This window comes from Vigna unguiculata, chromosome 1, assembly GCF_037176805.1.
Source record: "Vigna unguiculata cultivar grain cowpea cultivar isolate G323 ecotype 2 chromosome 1, ASM3717680v1, whole genome shotgun sequence".
NCBI lineage: Eukaryota > Viridiplantae > Streptophyta > Magnoliopsida > Fabales > Fabaceae > Vigna > Vigna unguiculata.
In genome coordinates, this window is record NC_140792.1 from 38387136 (window position 1) to 38402385 (window position 15250).

Consider the following 15250-nt stretch of genomic DNA (forward strand, 5'->3'; position numbering starts at 1 on the left):
TATGCTGGCAAACATTGTGATTTTATTCCTTGAGATTTAGACAAAGAATCACCAAATATAAAAAAGGTGAGTGGCTTAAAGTATTATGAGGTTAAGAATGTAAATGAATAGATTATCGGATTGCCATTGGTTCAAAAGTCATTTATCAAAGCTATCTTTTAATAGTATTACATCTTCATGGTATATAATTAATCCTAGACCCATAATCGGTACCGTGTTCCAGCTCCACGGAATGTGATTTTTTTTGGCCGCAAGAGCAAAGCTACACCACTGCACCCTGAAAGATAGGTGGGGGCAAGATCAGGTAGTATATGTATGTAACCGCGCAAAGCTACACCATTTCGTCTTTACCATTTTATTGCTTTGGCTCAACCATGTTTATCTATTTAGCAATATGAGCTAGAAGATCATTCAAAAAGTAAAAGCATCAACCCTAATTTTTAAAAACATCTCCCTATAATGATTAAATATATACTACCAAATATGCTTGATGCATACAAACTCCCATCCCAAAGCACACTACTAGTTATATACAGACACGGTGATGCATGATACCAAATTACATAGCAAAAAATGGCTTTCAATCCTTTCTTTCGTGTGCCTCAAGGCTCCAAATGTAGTATTATGGGAACATTCATCTTTCTCTTCCACAATGCCATCCATTCATAACCACAATATCCACATTCATCTGGAGTTGTCTTCTGCAGTCAGTTCCAGGAAGTCTCATAATTTTCAAATCAAGCTTCGGAGAATTCTGGTTTTATGCAAACATGTGTTTTCACCTAGAGGGCCTCTCCAGTGCCGTCCAACCAAACTTACCTTTTCTAAAATCTGCTAGGACACGGAATGCTGCTTGATGAACATCTCCATTAAATATTCGAACTGCAAGCTTCTCTATGAATCTGCAATTTAGTAAATAAAACACGCTGTATTATGTTAAGAAGAAACATTAGCACTGTCTAAACTCTAAATGCAAGACATGTATCAATGTGAATTAAAAAAAAATCGCATACATTTTACCACTTTGACTATCTACATCAATTTTGTACCGTTTACGAAGGGTGTCTCCTCCTGCAATCAAAACAAAGACTGAGAATCCGTAGTTTTAGAGGAAAGAGATATCAAACAATGCAATATTGACCACAGCGCTGTATCACTTTATAAACAGAAAAAACGTTGGAAAGCATATCGCGTAAAATGTCAGTGAAACAGTTGACATTAATATCATAAGGTACCCATGAGAAAGAAAACCACTAACTGAGTTCTAGAAACAGAAGTTTTTCTCAACTAAAATAGGATTCTGTCACGTCACATACCTACTGTGGGAAGCTTTGTGAGCATCTGCACAAGAATTGCAGCAACATCAGCCACATCATAGGACCTCTCTCCAATATCATCACATATGGCGAGTTTTATAGCAGCTGACTGATCACTGATTCGCATTGGGAGTATCCCAGGAGAATCCAGCAGTTCAAGATCATTCCCAAAACGAACCCACCTATCACATTAAGAAAGAAATATGACAAATTACATATTCAGCACTTATAATGAGAAACCAAGTCGGAACAAATTAGTTGCAGCATACTTTTGTAGGAAACTGATTTTTGAAGCCATTTGCACTTGAACAGAATGTACTATGTAAATCGTTAACGTTTTCGTCAGTTGAGCAAAAAAAAAAAAACAGAAGCTATAATTTTCAACATTTGGGATAAAATTTACTGATGAAATTCAGAGGACAGGATGCATCCATGAGATTTTGTAGTGCATTCCTTTTTTCTCATTTTAGTTGTCATTTAAGAATAAAGAATAGATGCCATACAAACTTAAAAGTACTGAAGCTAGTTTGAATAATAGGTTAAACAAAAAACAAATTAATTTATGAATAAAAAAAAATTGCTGCAAATTTTAAATGCTCCTAAATTCTCAATAAAAATAACTATTTAGTAAAACAAAATGAATAACCTACCTCAACTCTCTTGTAACTCCAGGCCTGGGAGCTGCTGGGCACATTCTTCGCTTTAACAAACGGTTGATCAAAGATGATTTTCCAACATTAGGGTATCCAACTATTCCAGCTCGAATCTATTAAACAGTAGCATTCATTCTTTAAATAATAATAATTTGGGAGACATTCAAGTGAATGACAACAATCAGGCAAATTTTTATTTATCATACAATTTACTGAGCACATTTTAAATTAGAGAACAACGGATCAATGAGAAAGAGTGTTGTGACTTGTGAAAACAAGAAGGTACTTATCTCTTTCTTTCTCTAGGAAACCATGTGTTATTTTTTTAGATGGAAAAGTAGCCCTTTTAAGTTACAAGTGAGAAAGAGAAAAGCCAAAGCTAGTGTGCACACAGTACATTTATTTCTTTCTCAGATAAAAGGTATTTTTTCCTTATCCTTTGAGAAAGAAAAGTAGGACTTTTACTATAGACTTGGCATAAGAAAATGAACAAAAGAAAAGACAATAAAAAATGGGTATGCAATTGCTAGGAGGAACCCACCGCTCGAGGAAGTAGACCTTTGGCTCTACGCTTAACATTTACATCAGCTGCTAATTCCTTTGCCAATCGGCCTAGCTTCATCGTTCCCTGTACTGATAACACGTGATCAGGCATCCTGTACATGAAACTTCAGAATACGGAGAGCTATGGTAGAAAGAAAGATATTGTTTCAATACCATTCCAAGCTTCCCATTGGAGAAGACAACCTTTGTGCCATTCCTAGTAAAATAATCTGCCCAAGCATTGCGATCTGCAGTTGATATCATGTCTTCTCTATTTAAAACCAAAATTCTCTTTCTATTTCCAAGCCATACATCCATCTACAAAAGAAGAAGTAACAGTAAGATGAAGTCTAGGAATGAGTCATCCTAGAACACGTGGCCTTAATATGGTATTGGGATGTAATGTCTCGTACGTGTACTAAGACTTAATGTCCCAAAATTCTGTGACATTAGTAAAAATTTTTAGGATAGACACAAAAAAATAAACTGTTATTCATAAAACAAAGAAACTGAGTAAAATGACTGTAACACTTTATAACTAAATTACTTGTTAAATAAAGACACTAAGACCAACAATATAGAACTGCAAGAAACAAGTATATATTTCTTCAACCAAATTGAAGATGATAAAAGAAAACCTCTTTGGATTTAAATAATGCGAAGGAGTGAGGAAAACATAAAAAAGTTCTACTAAAGCAATCACAGCTAATTTGGATATACTTCTCAAGAAGAACAAGAAAACAAAAGGAATCAAGTTATGCACCTCAAATTTTTTTTCCCCACCAACATTCCCACAAGGGAAGTGTAGAAGTTGATTTTCATATATTGAATTAGTTTAACTCACTTTACTTCCTATTTCTGTGTGTGCTGAGAAGTTTGTTCAAATAGGCTCTTAGTTCAAGATAACAATGGGTGCAAAGGATAAACGATAGGTTATTTATACTATTATTTAAACGATAGTTCAAGATAACAAGAGATAAAATTAAATGGCTAAATGATTTTATTGGTTGGGCTTGAGAAGTTATTTATACTACTATTTTTTACGTTAATCTTAATTCCCTAAACACTAGATGATGACACTTATAGGGTTGTCATTCATTTAGCTAGCTATTTAATTTGGGTTCTGTAATGTGTAACGATCAATGCAAAATATGAAAGTTTCAAAGCCAGTTTTAGCATATTATATGCCGCCTTCTTCATAGCATAAGAGTAGGTATAGTTTTATCGTTCTATCAACAAAAGTAAAGCACAAACATCATTCATGTCAATTTTAGGCGGATACTTAACAAAGTTAATATTTTTAAATTTTAAAAAAGAAAGAAAGATACTTGCCTGTGGATGACTTGTGGACATGGGAATTCGTCCATCCCGCACCTCTATCACAACATCCATCAACTTGAGCTGCTCCTTCAGTTCTTTTTCTGCTTTTGCAATATGACCAGGAAACCACTGCCACATGCCCCACAAGAATATGAAATTTTGCACTAATGCAACAGTACACAGTGCGTATTAATGGGGAGACACATAAACAAATACCTTACCTGCACAGGGCGCAATGTCTTTGTCCAGTGATAAAGATCAGTGTCCAGGTCACTCCAATGATCACTCTCTTCTTGAAACCCATCAAATAAGTTGCCGCTGGGATTGCCATATCCATTATCCCTCCAACTGGGGCCTCCCACACCAATTATCTGCATCAAAAAAACTGAATATATTACGAAAAAAAAGATGAAAACTTGAATTTTTCAAGCAGTAACACATACACAAATAACAAAACCCGCGAGATGCAATCTCGGGAGGTGAAAGTGTATCGGAAAAAGATAGAAAGCTGAGTGAAAAGGGGAAAAAGGGTTGCCTGAATAGTGGGGGATTGGGATGAGAGAGCCGATACGGAGAATCTGCCACGGTTGGGAAGGAAGTTTGTGGGAATTGACGGAGAGTTGGGGACCCATAAACCTGATAACTGAACACTCATCACTGTGCTGTTCGACTACTCACTCTCAACTCTTTTGTTTGGGATAATACTGAAGGAGAACGAAAGACGTGTCAATTGAAAGGAGAGTAGATTTTTTCTTTTTATCTTACCAAAATCTTTGAACACTTCGGTTTTCTTTATGTAACACGCTCAGGTTGGCCATTCATATAAATTGGGTATAAGTATTTGTATTTTGAGTTAATAGGTCTCAAATGTTTGTAAGTTTACATGATGATTCATATAAATTTTTAAAAACTAAAAAAAAGTTTATAATTTTTTAATCTTAGTTTAAATATTTTATAGAAACAAAGATATATTACAAGTATAATAATTACAAAAAAATTAATAATTTATTATTTATTATAAGTAAGTAGGGAAACATATTATGAAAGATAATATTAAAATAATTTATGAAACAAAATCTGCACTTGTATATTGATGATTATGAAAATAAAAAAAAAATAATATATATATATATATATATATATAGTTATATAGTTATATAACATAAAAAAAATAAAAGAAAAGCAATTTAATGTGGATTGTGAGATGAGATGGGACAAATTACCCGTTCCCAAGTTATGTAGGGTCTGCAAGTTAACGGGTTTAAATATTCAAACTGACATTTTTTACAGCGAACTAGAAGTCTGCCATCCCTAAATATACTTCTTTATGAGTTGAAATTACTTATTCATTGTTAGAGTTAGTGTTATTAGAATTTTTTAGATGAAAAGAATACGAATTTAATATGAATGGATTAAAGAGATGCTGAAAATCACTTCAAAGAGTATGACAAACACAGGCCAACAATTAGATAAAAATAAACATGATGGAAAAAAAATTCTAATGGTGTTTTTGTTTCCAACAGAAGAAAGAAAGAAAAAAAAGGTAAAAAAAATTGGAAAAACAAAATTATAAAACAAAAAAAAACGATGTAAAACTTTCACCTCTAACTTTCTCCGGAGAAGAAAGTTCAATTATTTTAACTCAATCAATTCCTTTTAATGATAAAATATATTATGTGATACATATTTTATTCAGCACCTAATTACTTGCAAATTTTTTATGAAAATGATTGCAAGTATTTTACCCAAGTCTCAATATCTGTATGTAATAATTTAATAGAAATATCATAGATATTCAGAATTAAATACTTTATTAATTACTAATTTAATTGCTACAACGTAGTGATTATTGAATTTAAAAAAGCAGTTATAGTGGCTTATTGTCAGATTTAGTAAAGTTCAAGAATTAGAACAATGATTACTAATAATATTAATATTTCTCTAAAGTTTGATGGCCACTCATAATGGAATAGAGGCATGCCTTTTGGAGAATGAAATTTCAATTCAGTTGTAAGACTGCCCAATTGTTCACAGCTTGAGATAACATTCATGAATTTGACTACGACTTTGGATATAAGTCAGCTTTCCTTAGCAGTTCCTTCAAAGACAGATCCTAAGGAGGATTCCATTGAGGTGAAGAGTTCATGACTGTAAAAATAATAAATTAATATATTTTACTTAATCAAACAAAATTACTATTCCCCACTGCATACACTAAAATAAAGAATGATCTGATTATACCCGCTCTCTCAAAAGATCCATCACTGAGCCTTCTATATCCAACTAAAATTTACAGCTTTGTACATTGTTTCGCCTTTCCCTCCAGTCATGGTTCAAATCTAGGAGTTCTCACAAGTCTGCTGGATTAGATTTGGCAAGTAAATCTGAGAAGAACATGCATATGTTTGGTAGAACGTGACGTAACACTGTACTATACCTGCATATTGAAAAGGTGAAAATATATATTAGAATGATGAATGAAATGAAGTTTGGAAGTACTGTCCAGATTGTAAAAATTATAACATACCATGGTTCACGACTCAGTACATTAAAGTTCTCCAACATAAACAGTATGCATGCATTTCTTAATGAAGCAGCATTGAAGTCTTCAGCCATCTTGTACAGTGGTACAACATTTTCCACTGAAATTTCCTATAAAATTAAATTGGTTAGCCTTCAGATAAAATTAAGCGATTATAAAAGCTTTCTATATAAAAGAAACAAATCATGAAACGCAATTTTGGTGTACCTGAACAATAGCACATTCACAAATACGCTTAAGACCGTCCAGAAGATACTGATCTGCCGCTCTGAGGAGATCCTTAGCCACATCCAAACTGACATCTACCGTTCCAGTATATATAAATCTAGAAGTATCAACGTAAAATTAGTTGCGATATTACAAAAAGAAAAGGAAAAGATGGCTAAAAATGCACCTCATCATCAATTCAAAGACATTCCACTTTATATTTGGAATCAGTACATTGTTTGCTTCCCTCTCCTGCACCAGAATTCAAAAAGGGATGAAATTCTTTTATTGGTAGACCATGTCACACTAAATAAAAAATTTAGGACTTAAAACCAAAGCACAATACAACCAACTAATCAATTAATGCTTACCCTATAACTGCCATCAAACATAGCCCGAAATATGTCTGAAGAAACTAAACAATCTCTATGAGCATAAAAGCTTTTACCTGAAGAAAGGAAAACAAAGTACATTAGATCGTATATCGAAACCAGTGAGCATAGAAAGTAAACAAAATTAATAACAGGAGAAAATTTCACAGCAGATACTCCACCTTCAACCAGGAATGTAACGTCAGAAAGTTTTGGATTGTTTACATATTCCTCGCCCAAGTACATCTGCAGCAAATATTATTGGTTAACAAAAAAATTATGACAAAGAAAACGTCAACGAAAACGTGCTAAGCCCCACAAGAGAAGAGTAAAGTACCTGTTGATTTGGTGATCGAGGAGGAAGTTCAAAAAGGGAGACAACAGAAGTATGGGCTTTGGCAGCTAAATTGTGAAGCGCAGCTGAAGCATCACCCTTCTGATTTACGTTTGGAGATTTAAGCATGTCCATCAGCAAATTTAACCCTGGAAATTTAGAGTAATGCTGAATGAAACGCATGTACAATATACGGTGAGTGAGAAATAAAAAGAAAATGCAGATATCAATTATTTACCACTATTGTCAATGAATATAGTTTTAATATCACGAGGAGAACATAAGTACGCAAGAGCAATAACTATACGTCTTTGAACCTTTTCTTCAGGGTAGCACATAAGACGTATTAGGTGTTTCAACACCTGCCAAAGAGGAATAGATATAAAAAAAACTATCCAATACGGTACAATTAAAATAAATGGAAAACATATACAAGTCACCCGCAAAGAGTTTGCAAGAAAACTCACTCGCCCTTGAGTCTTTTCCTCTAATCTTTTTAACGCCTTCACTGCACACTCTACAGTTTGCTGCAAGTTAAGTGACAATCACAAGAAAATCCACTTAGTGAGTGAGGAGTTGTGTATTCCATTAATTACAAAGTTATCATTTAGAAATGTAATCATGTATTAAGTGCAAATTTATTACTCTTATCACAAAGAAGAATAAATCAACATACTTGACTCTTGAAATTTCCAGTCTTCAGTCTTTGAAAGCCATCAGCCTTAACAATGCAAACAACATTGTCCTATCATAAAAAAAGTCGTTACATCAGTGACAGCATATCATATTATCACTGTGCATCAATGCAGTGGCGGAGCTTTCTCGGATGTGAGAGACTACGTCTCCAATTGCTTTTACATACATACATGCACACACATATATACAGTATATTTTGTATATGTGGCCTCTAAATCTTTTTTCTGCATCTACAAATAAATTGTCTCTCCAAAATATTTTAATAAAGATTCACCACTCTATAATAATTTTAAAGAACAACAAACATTGTTGACGGAGAAATGAACAAGGAGATTAACTTCACCTCGTTATCAGCAAGACCATAGAGAGCAAAAACAACATTTTGTTGGACAAGCGTCATCTTTGAGTCAAGAAGTTTAAGCAAAGGCTCTATACCTCCACTATGAACAATACCAGCTTGATTGTGCGAGTCCTAACATTGGAACGACATGTGCAAAATATAAAGTTATGATAGAAAATGGCAAGAGTAAAAAAACCAGTGCATAATATTACAGAAGCCAAGAACTTTAAACATACAAGGTTGCGTATGCTACATTATAAACACACAACTTTAGTAATCAATTCGAAATAGTGACGCATAACAACTCTACGAAAGTTATAGATAATCATTATTTTAATTATTATAGAAATCAGATCAGAGGTAACTTGAGGAATATGTTACCCAAAAAATGATGTACCATGGGTAAAGAGTATAATGCTCATCAAAGTTTATATTTGAATACTTGATTAATTGACAATCCTAGACCGGGCTGATCAGGCACTGTTATGTTATGATAATAAAAAAATCAATTTGGATTCTTCAATTCTATATTACGTTTTATAACCACAGGGCTAAATGTTTGTTGATTCTAGAAATCACCTGTGCCAACCTCCCAAGTGCAAAAGATGACATTTCTTGAAGCTCAGCATCAGAAGACTTCAGCATATCAACCAATGGTGGAATAGCCCCTCGTTGGGCAATATGAACCTGTATGAACCAAAAAATACGGAAGTCAATAAGTGGACTTTAGTAGCAACTGATTAATCGTTTTACAAGTTTTCAAAACTACTTAATCTACCTTGCAATCCGAATCTGTCGTTGCAAACTGACCAAGTAAAAGGGCTGCTTCTCTTCTGCTCTCCGAACAACAGGAACTATAATTGAAATTATAGACTAACGAAGGTTACTTAGAAGGAAAAGTACAAATTACTAAACAATAACAATAAAGCAATAACTCACTTTCAAAAAATTACTAAAATGTTTGAAAAGCATATATTTTTTCTTCTATTGATTTCTAACAGAGAAATCTAAGATTGAAGCACAACGATACCTTAGTAAACAAATGACAGGTTGTAAAGCACCAGCTAAAAGAACATCTTTCTTGATATTTGGCGAAGAGTGGACCAGATTTCCAATCACACCAATCTACAAAAAGCGTAAATTAAGTTGTGTTAGTAGTGGAACTCTGCAAGCAACAACAGACTAACAAATACATTAATCATGTAAAGCCATTCAAGCATCTTACCGCCTCAGAATGTAATTTAGTATCCTCCGATCCAAGCATTAGTACAAGAGTGGGTAATGCATTGCATTCAACTATCTGCAGTTTTTATATCTTGTAAACAACCAAGACAACAAAATTTATCACATCTTTAATGCAGGAAATTAACTACCTGATTTTTATTGCCATCATTTTTGAATGCAAGGGTTCGCAAGGCCCGTGCGGCTGCTCTCTGCACTTTAACATCATTGATTTCAAGCAACTCAACCAAAGGAGGTATACCACCTTCCCTCCTGAATATAACATATCTATATAAGGATAACGAATACATTTGTAGAATGAATATATATATATATATATATATATATATATATATATATATATATATATATATATATATATATATATATATATATATATTATTGAAAGTACTGAAGATTAAAAAAAAGAGAGAAAAACCTGACACGGGTCTTGATATCATCATTTTCATGAGCTAAGCTTGTTATTGCATCAGCTGCTCTCTTTAAAAGATTAACGAGTGGTTCAGAAATAGTACCGAGCTTGTGTCTCTTTAAAGATTCTACTAGACAAGGCAAGACTCCGGCACCTACAATGAGGTCCTGATGCTCTTGCTGTTTCACGATGAAAGTAAAGCAAAAATAAAATCAGAATTCAAATGTTACCAACCTTTAAACAATGAAAAATGTATTAAAATAGTCAACAATTACATCTATTAAAATTGACTAGTCGTTCTATAAAATTGTCATGACTAAGAGTGAAAGTCATTCTAGTTGAAACATTAAGAAACCAACACAAACCTGCTACGCACTTTGTTAAAAGTATAAGTCATTTCTCTTCAGCACATAAACACTAACAACAGTACTAGAACAATTACATGTTAAAAACAACAATTACATGTTAAAAACAACAATCACATGTTAAAAACAACAATTTATGTCCTACAATATAGTATATAAGTGTTCTCCATCCGATATATGACAAATAACATTAATAAATAAATACTCCATTATCCTAATACAAGTCATTTTATACAATACAGATTGAGACAGGTTCTAATTTCAATGGAAAATCAAAGGCAAACAATCAAAATTCCATTACATGTCTCCAACCATTACATGTTTCCAAGAAAATCACCCAAACTGCTCAATTACTAAAGTGAAAAGAATAGTAGAAATTAATTACTTTGACGGCCAGAAGCTCAATCATGAGCGAACATCCTTTGGCTACCTCAAACTTGTCATGCTCGGTAACTCCGTCATTATAACATTTATCCGGCTTATCATCAGCAGCATTCCCTGCATCTGACAGTTGAAGATGCCTCACCAGAGCAGGGACAGTACCGCAATCAAGTACATCATCTGCAAGATCCTCTGATGAAAAAGAAGCAGCAATGAAAGAAAAACATTAGATTCAGTAACAGAACATGCACAAATCAAAGCAGTTAACAACGAAAAAACACAAATGTACCGTTTTCCGCGAGTACAGATAGGTTGTAAATTGCTCTCTTAACGGTGGCGCAATCTGAGGCAGCGGAATTAAGGAGAGAAACCTGATGTAGAATCTTCTTCCTGATCTTTGACGTGAGGCACGGCGCCTCCGAATCCGTTGGGTCCGGGCTTAGATCTCCTTCCGGCTTACGCTTCAAGCCCCTTGACGGAGAGTGAGGGCTTTCCATGGAATCTTGAAAAGAGATAAAAGAGATGCAGAAGGTAGAAGATGGAAAAAAATTGGAGGGAAATCTCAGACTTCGAAAGAAACCATCAAAGAACAAGATCCATGGGTCTCTTATATAAGGCTTTGTTTTAATTTGAGTTTTGGCGCTAGCTTTCCCGCCAGATCATTGCAGCACATCCTGTCTTGTCATTTTATAAATTTGAATATATGAATTATCTTAAATTATGAATTTTTACTCTTTTTTCATTTGAGTAATTAGTAAATTTCCTCTAACTAAGGGCATCATGATATTTTTACTTTTCATTTGAGCCGTTACAAAAAATCAGGTAACATATTTGATATTTGTGATTTTTTCAGGGAAAGTGTTTTAAAAAAATTACATAATTAATTAGTTATTACTCTGTTAAATATAGTCTAATGGAGATTTTGAAAAAGTTTTTCTTTCTCTCGGTTTAATTTATTTTTGGGAAAATATTTACTTCCACTTTAATCTTTTATCATAAAATGATCAGTAAAAAATATCATTTAGCTTCTTAAAAAAAAAAAAACATAACTGTTTTTGTTTCAATAGAATGGAAATGTAGAAATATATATGTACCGTATAACAATAAAATTAAATACACAAATACAAACATCGAGGGAAAATAGTGATTTTAATCTTTATTTGTTATTACTAGAATTCATTGATCGAAGAGTTTTTAGACGACGAAGTTGAAACCCTTGTGTCGTTATTGTTGTTGAGTAATTTGATTTGAGCTTGAGTGCACCTTGAAAGAAAAATCATTAACAAAATACTCTCATTTGCTTAACTTAATAATTTTCTGTTTCTGATATAACCAATATTAAATGTATGAATTAGGTAAGTTATTCCAATATTAAGTAGTATTTATAGATTTTTGGTCAATTTCCCTAAACTAAAATAGTCATTGAATAAAGTTATTTACAGCTATTTAGTCAATTTTCCTAGACATTAATTTTTCCAGCATGATCAATTATCATTTTTTCTATGTTATTGTCTTTTAATTTCTTTAGGACATACACTTTTACAAATGACATAATATTGATGAGATCCCTACTTTGGTACGACCAGAAACATATTCTGCAACACATGTATTACATTTCGCCTTTTCTTTACCATCTTTTATACCAATTTTTATAAAATGATCCTAAACCTAGTTCTCCTATATCTCTTACTTTTTTTATCAAAATCGGTACACTCATTCTCATTCTCTTATGTGATTGGTGGTAAAGAATCATGCAAATTATCATTAACATATTGATAATCTATTGTTTCAGAATTCATTTTGTTTTGTAATAATTGTACAATGTAACATCATTAATCATTCATTCAAATCTAAAAGAATGACTAATATTTTATGAAGTATGAACTAATATTTAACAAAGTAAACACTCACCGTGAGAAACTTTCAGATTAAGCGAGAGTCCTGTGAATACAATAATAAATAAGAATTTTCAGCGTGCATTTTTTCTAAAAAACTACAGATGATTTAGATCAAACTCACGTGCACAATTCCATGCAAATAATTATAGGTAAGTTATATAAAGGGCTTAAGGATTGTTAGAGCTTTCTAGCATAATTTAAAATTTATATCCAATCACACATAATCCAACAATTAGGATGTTTAATATGAGCATAGCCTTATAGGTTTTTAAGACATAAGGATATCCATTGAAATAGGGTGTATACTAATTTCATAATTAAAATTGTGATAAATTGACTTTTGAAATGAATAAAATAGTTTTAAAATGATAAATGATCAATTAATTTAATGTTAAAATTATAATAGTCAGTTTTTTTTATGCTCTGTAAACAACTTTATGGCATGCTGTTTGATCTAATGGAGATGGGTATATTGAATTTTTTCACTTACCTCGTATATTGTTAACAGTAATTATTATAGAAATTTCAGTTGATTGATTGATAATTTTATTTAATTGAACTATGAGCGTAATTTTATTATATGATTAAATTTGAGTTTTCAAAACATCGTGTTTATGAATTTATTAATTTATTAGGAAAGTTCATGCTATTGTATGTGTATTTATATTATTACTATTTTATATATTTTTTGAATAATTAATTAAAAAATATGAAAACTATATAGTAAATAACTTACTTTAAAAGTATAAACTTAATTATTTTAAATGGTAAGAACTTAATTATTTGATTCTTTGAGAGAATTGCATGTAATAAAAACACAAACCAATAAATATAAATTATGGAAGTTAACATTTTTTTCCATTTCATCATATCAACTTTGTATTTATATAAATCATGCACTTCAAGTATTGATCATGCTATTTAATATTCAAATATTAAAGAAGTACTTGTTTATGCATTTAAATATTTAAAGCTTAAAAAGGTATTTTGTATGCATTTCATGTGGATAATATTCAAAGTATTTAAATAGTTCTTTTAAGAGTGCAATAGGACCCACAAGCATCTCAAGAAAAGTATGAAAACATTATTATATACTAGAAGAATGAAAATAAAAAAGAACCCAATCTTTTATAGAATGCAATGTTTTTTTTCAGCAAACTAGTTATACCTTGGATTTGTTGTCGAAGCAGCTTCAGTAGATCAACAGGTACATGATGCAGAGCACGAACCCTAATTGTTCGGTGAACACTTGAACTGAAAAGAAAAATAGGAAAAATTACAACTGGGAAGAAAACATGAGGTTATAAAGTGATTGCTTATATAATCAATAAATAATACCAGAAGAATGGAAGAAAAAAAAAATCAAGTTAACAGTGAGTGAGAGATGCAGATTTATCAGCTTGTTGAGTCGCAATTGATGTTGGTCCTTGAGTTAGATACAGTTTCAGTCTCCTTACTATTTATTTGTAGTGAAGTTAGGTTTCCATTTGCCAACCCACCAGTTTGGTTAAAAAAACAGTCCAACATCAACATTGCAAAGCCCAAGTCTGTCACCATGCGGGTTGGTGGGCCAACCTGACTCACCACGGATTCAACCCGAGTGAACCAGGTTCTTGATGGGCCGGGTCAAAAATTGACCCATACTGAAATTTGTACAAAAATAATTAACACAACCCGGTCCAAACCCGTAGTGGGCCGGGTTAACCCACAAATTCTGACCACTTTGAGGGCTCTATTTATAGGATTGTTAAGTTTATAAATATCGATTTAACATACATACAAGATACTAATACATATAAAACTTAAGATTTTGTCGTTGTATCTTGAAATCTATGTTCATTGAAAGTGTAACCTCATATAATTCTTTGTTGGGTTCTAAAGATTTGGGCAGAGTATGTACAATCACTAATCCAGTGATAAAATTAATTGATTAATTTTTTATAATTTAAATAAAATTATTTAAACTAAATGTTGGATTCTAGTAAAATCACTTGTTTTAATGTAATACTATTTAAAAATTTAAATTTTATACGTAAAAATATAATTTGTTTTGAATTTAATTTATATTTTAAAATTTATACTTTTTATATTAAATAATTAAAAAAATAATAATTAAAAAAATATATAGTATATTGTTTGTTTCAATAGAATGGAAATGTATAAATATATATGCACTGTATAACAATAAAACGAAACAAACAAACACAAGAATTAAGAGGAAAATAGTGATTTTTATTTTTATTTTATATTATCAGAATTCATCTAAGAGTTTTTAGACGACGAAGTTGAAACCCTTGTGTCGTTTTTGTTGTTGAGTAATTTGAATCAAGCTTCAGGTGCAGCTTGAGAGAAAATTCACCAATAAAATATCTCATATGCTTAAGTTAATAATGATATGTTAGAGTGATAACGGGTGTTAACCATATAAATTAGGTGAGTACTTCCTTTCTCTTGTCTTTCTTTTATCGGTTCAAAACCTTTCAACTGCAAAATTAAATACCTATCTTTTTCTTTTCTATTTATACATACATGTATTAGGGTCTGAACTTAGACCATGCATAATACAAAATTTACATTACTACTTCTGTGACATATATTAAAATAACTATATTACAATTATTTAAGATTAC

At 31.9% G+C, this 15250-nt stretch overlaps 2 protein-coding genes across 2 annotated transcripts; both read right to left on the minus strand.

Annotated features, from left to right (window-relative positions):
* Positions 1–332: 332 nt before the first annotated feature.
* Positions 333–4601, minus strand: EMB3129 (GTP-binding family protein). Its single transcript, XM_028066447.2, has 9 exons — positions 4368–4601; positions 4054–4203; positions 3845–3961; positions 2687–2830; positions 2511–2597; positions 1967–2082; positions 1317–1498; positions 1014–1071; positions 333–902 (listed from the first exon to the last, which is right to left on the minus strand). Exons 1-9 carry the CDS (start codon positions 4485–4487, stop codon positions 779–781), a joined length of 1098 nt encoding a protein of 365 aa, XP_027922248.1. The 5' UTR covers positions 4488–4601; the 3' UTR covers positions 333–778.
* A 1213-nt stretch (positions 4602–5814) lies between these two features.
* Positions 5815–14055, minus strand: LOC114177824 (ARM REPEAT PROTEIN INTERACTING WITH ABF2-like). The gene is made up of 22 exons (XM_028063390.2): positions 13959–14055; positions 13789–13874; positions 12634–12663; positions 11012–11224; positions 10727–10914; positions 9983–10155; positions 9696–9816; positions 9548–9622; positions 9353–9447; positions 9101–9176; positions 8902–9009; positions 8326–8454; positions 7963–8031; positions 7754–7813; positions 7525–7648; positions 7290–7435; positions 7135–7198; positions 6953–7029; positions 6769–6833; positions 6582–6699; positions 6360–6484; positions 5815–6269 (listed from the first exon to the last, which is right to left on the minus strand). The coding sequence occupies exons 4-22, from the start codon at positions 11217–11219 to the stop codon at positions 6182–6184; spliced, it is 2109 nt and encodes a 702-aa protein (XP_027919191.1). The 5' UTR covers positions 11220–11224; positions 12634–12663; positions 13789–13874; positions 13959–14055; the 3' UTR covers positions 5815–6181.
* Positions 14056–15250: the final 1195 nt, after the last annotated feature.

Coding starts and splice junctions, on each gene's coding strand:
- EMB3129 (XM_028066447.2), bottom strand. CDS start 4,487: ATGAGTGTTCAGTTATCAGGTTTATGGGTCCCCAACTCTCCGTCAATT. Junction 1,072..1,316: donor CACAAAGCTTCCCACAGTAG/GTATGTGACGTG, acceptor TTTTGATTGCAG/GAGGAGACACCCTTCGTAAA. Junction 903..1,013: donor GATAGTCAAAGTGGTAAAAT/GTATGCGATTTT, acceptor ACTAAATTGCAG/ATTCATAGAGAAGCTTGCAG.
- LOC114177824 (XM_028063390.2), bottom strand. CDS start 11,219: ATGGAAAGCCCTCACTCTCCGTCAAGGGGCTTGAAGCGTAAGCCGGAA. Junction 9,448..9,547: donor CTAAATTACATTCTGAGGCG/GTAAGATGCTTG, acceptor CGCTTTTTGTAG/ATTGGTGTGATTGGAAATCT. Junction 6,270..6,359: donor GTACTGAGTCGTGAACCATG/GTATGTTATAAT, acceptor TTCAATATGCAG/GTATAGTACAGTGTTACGTC.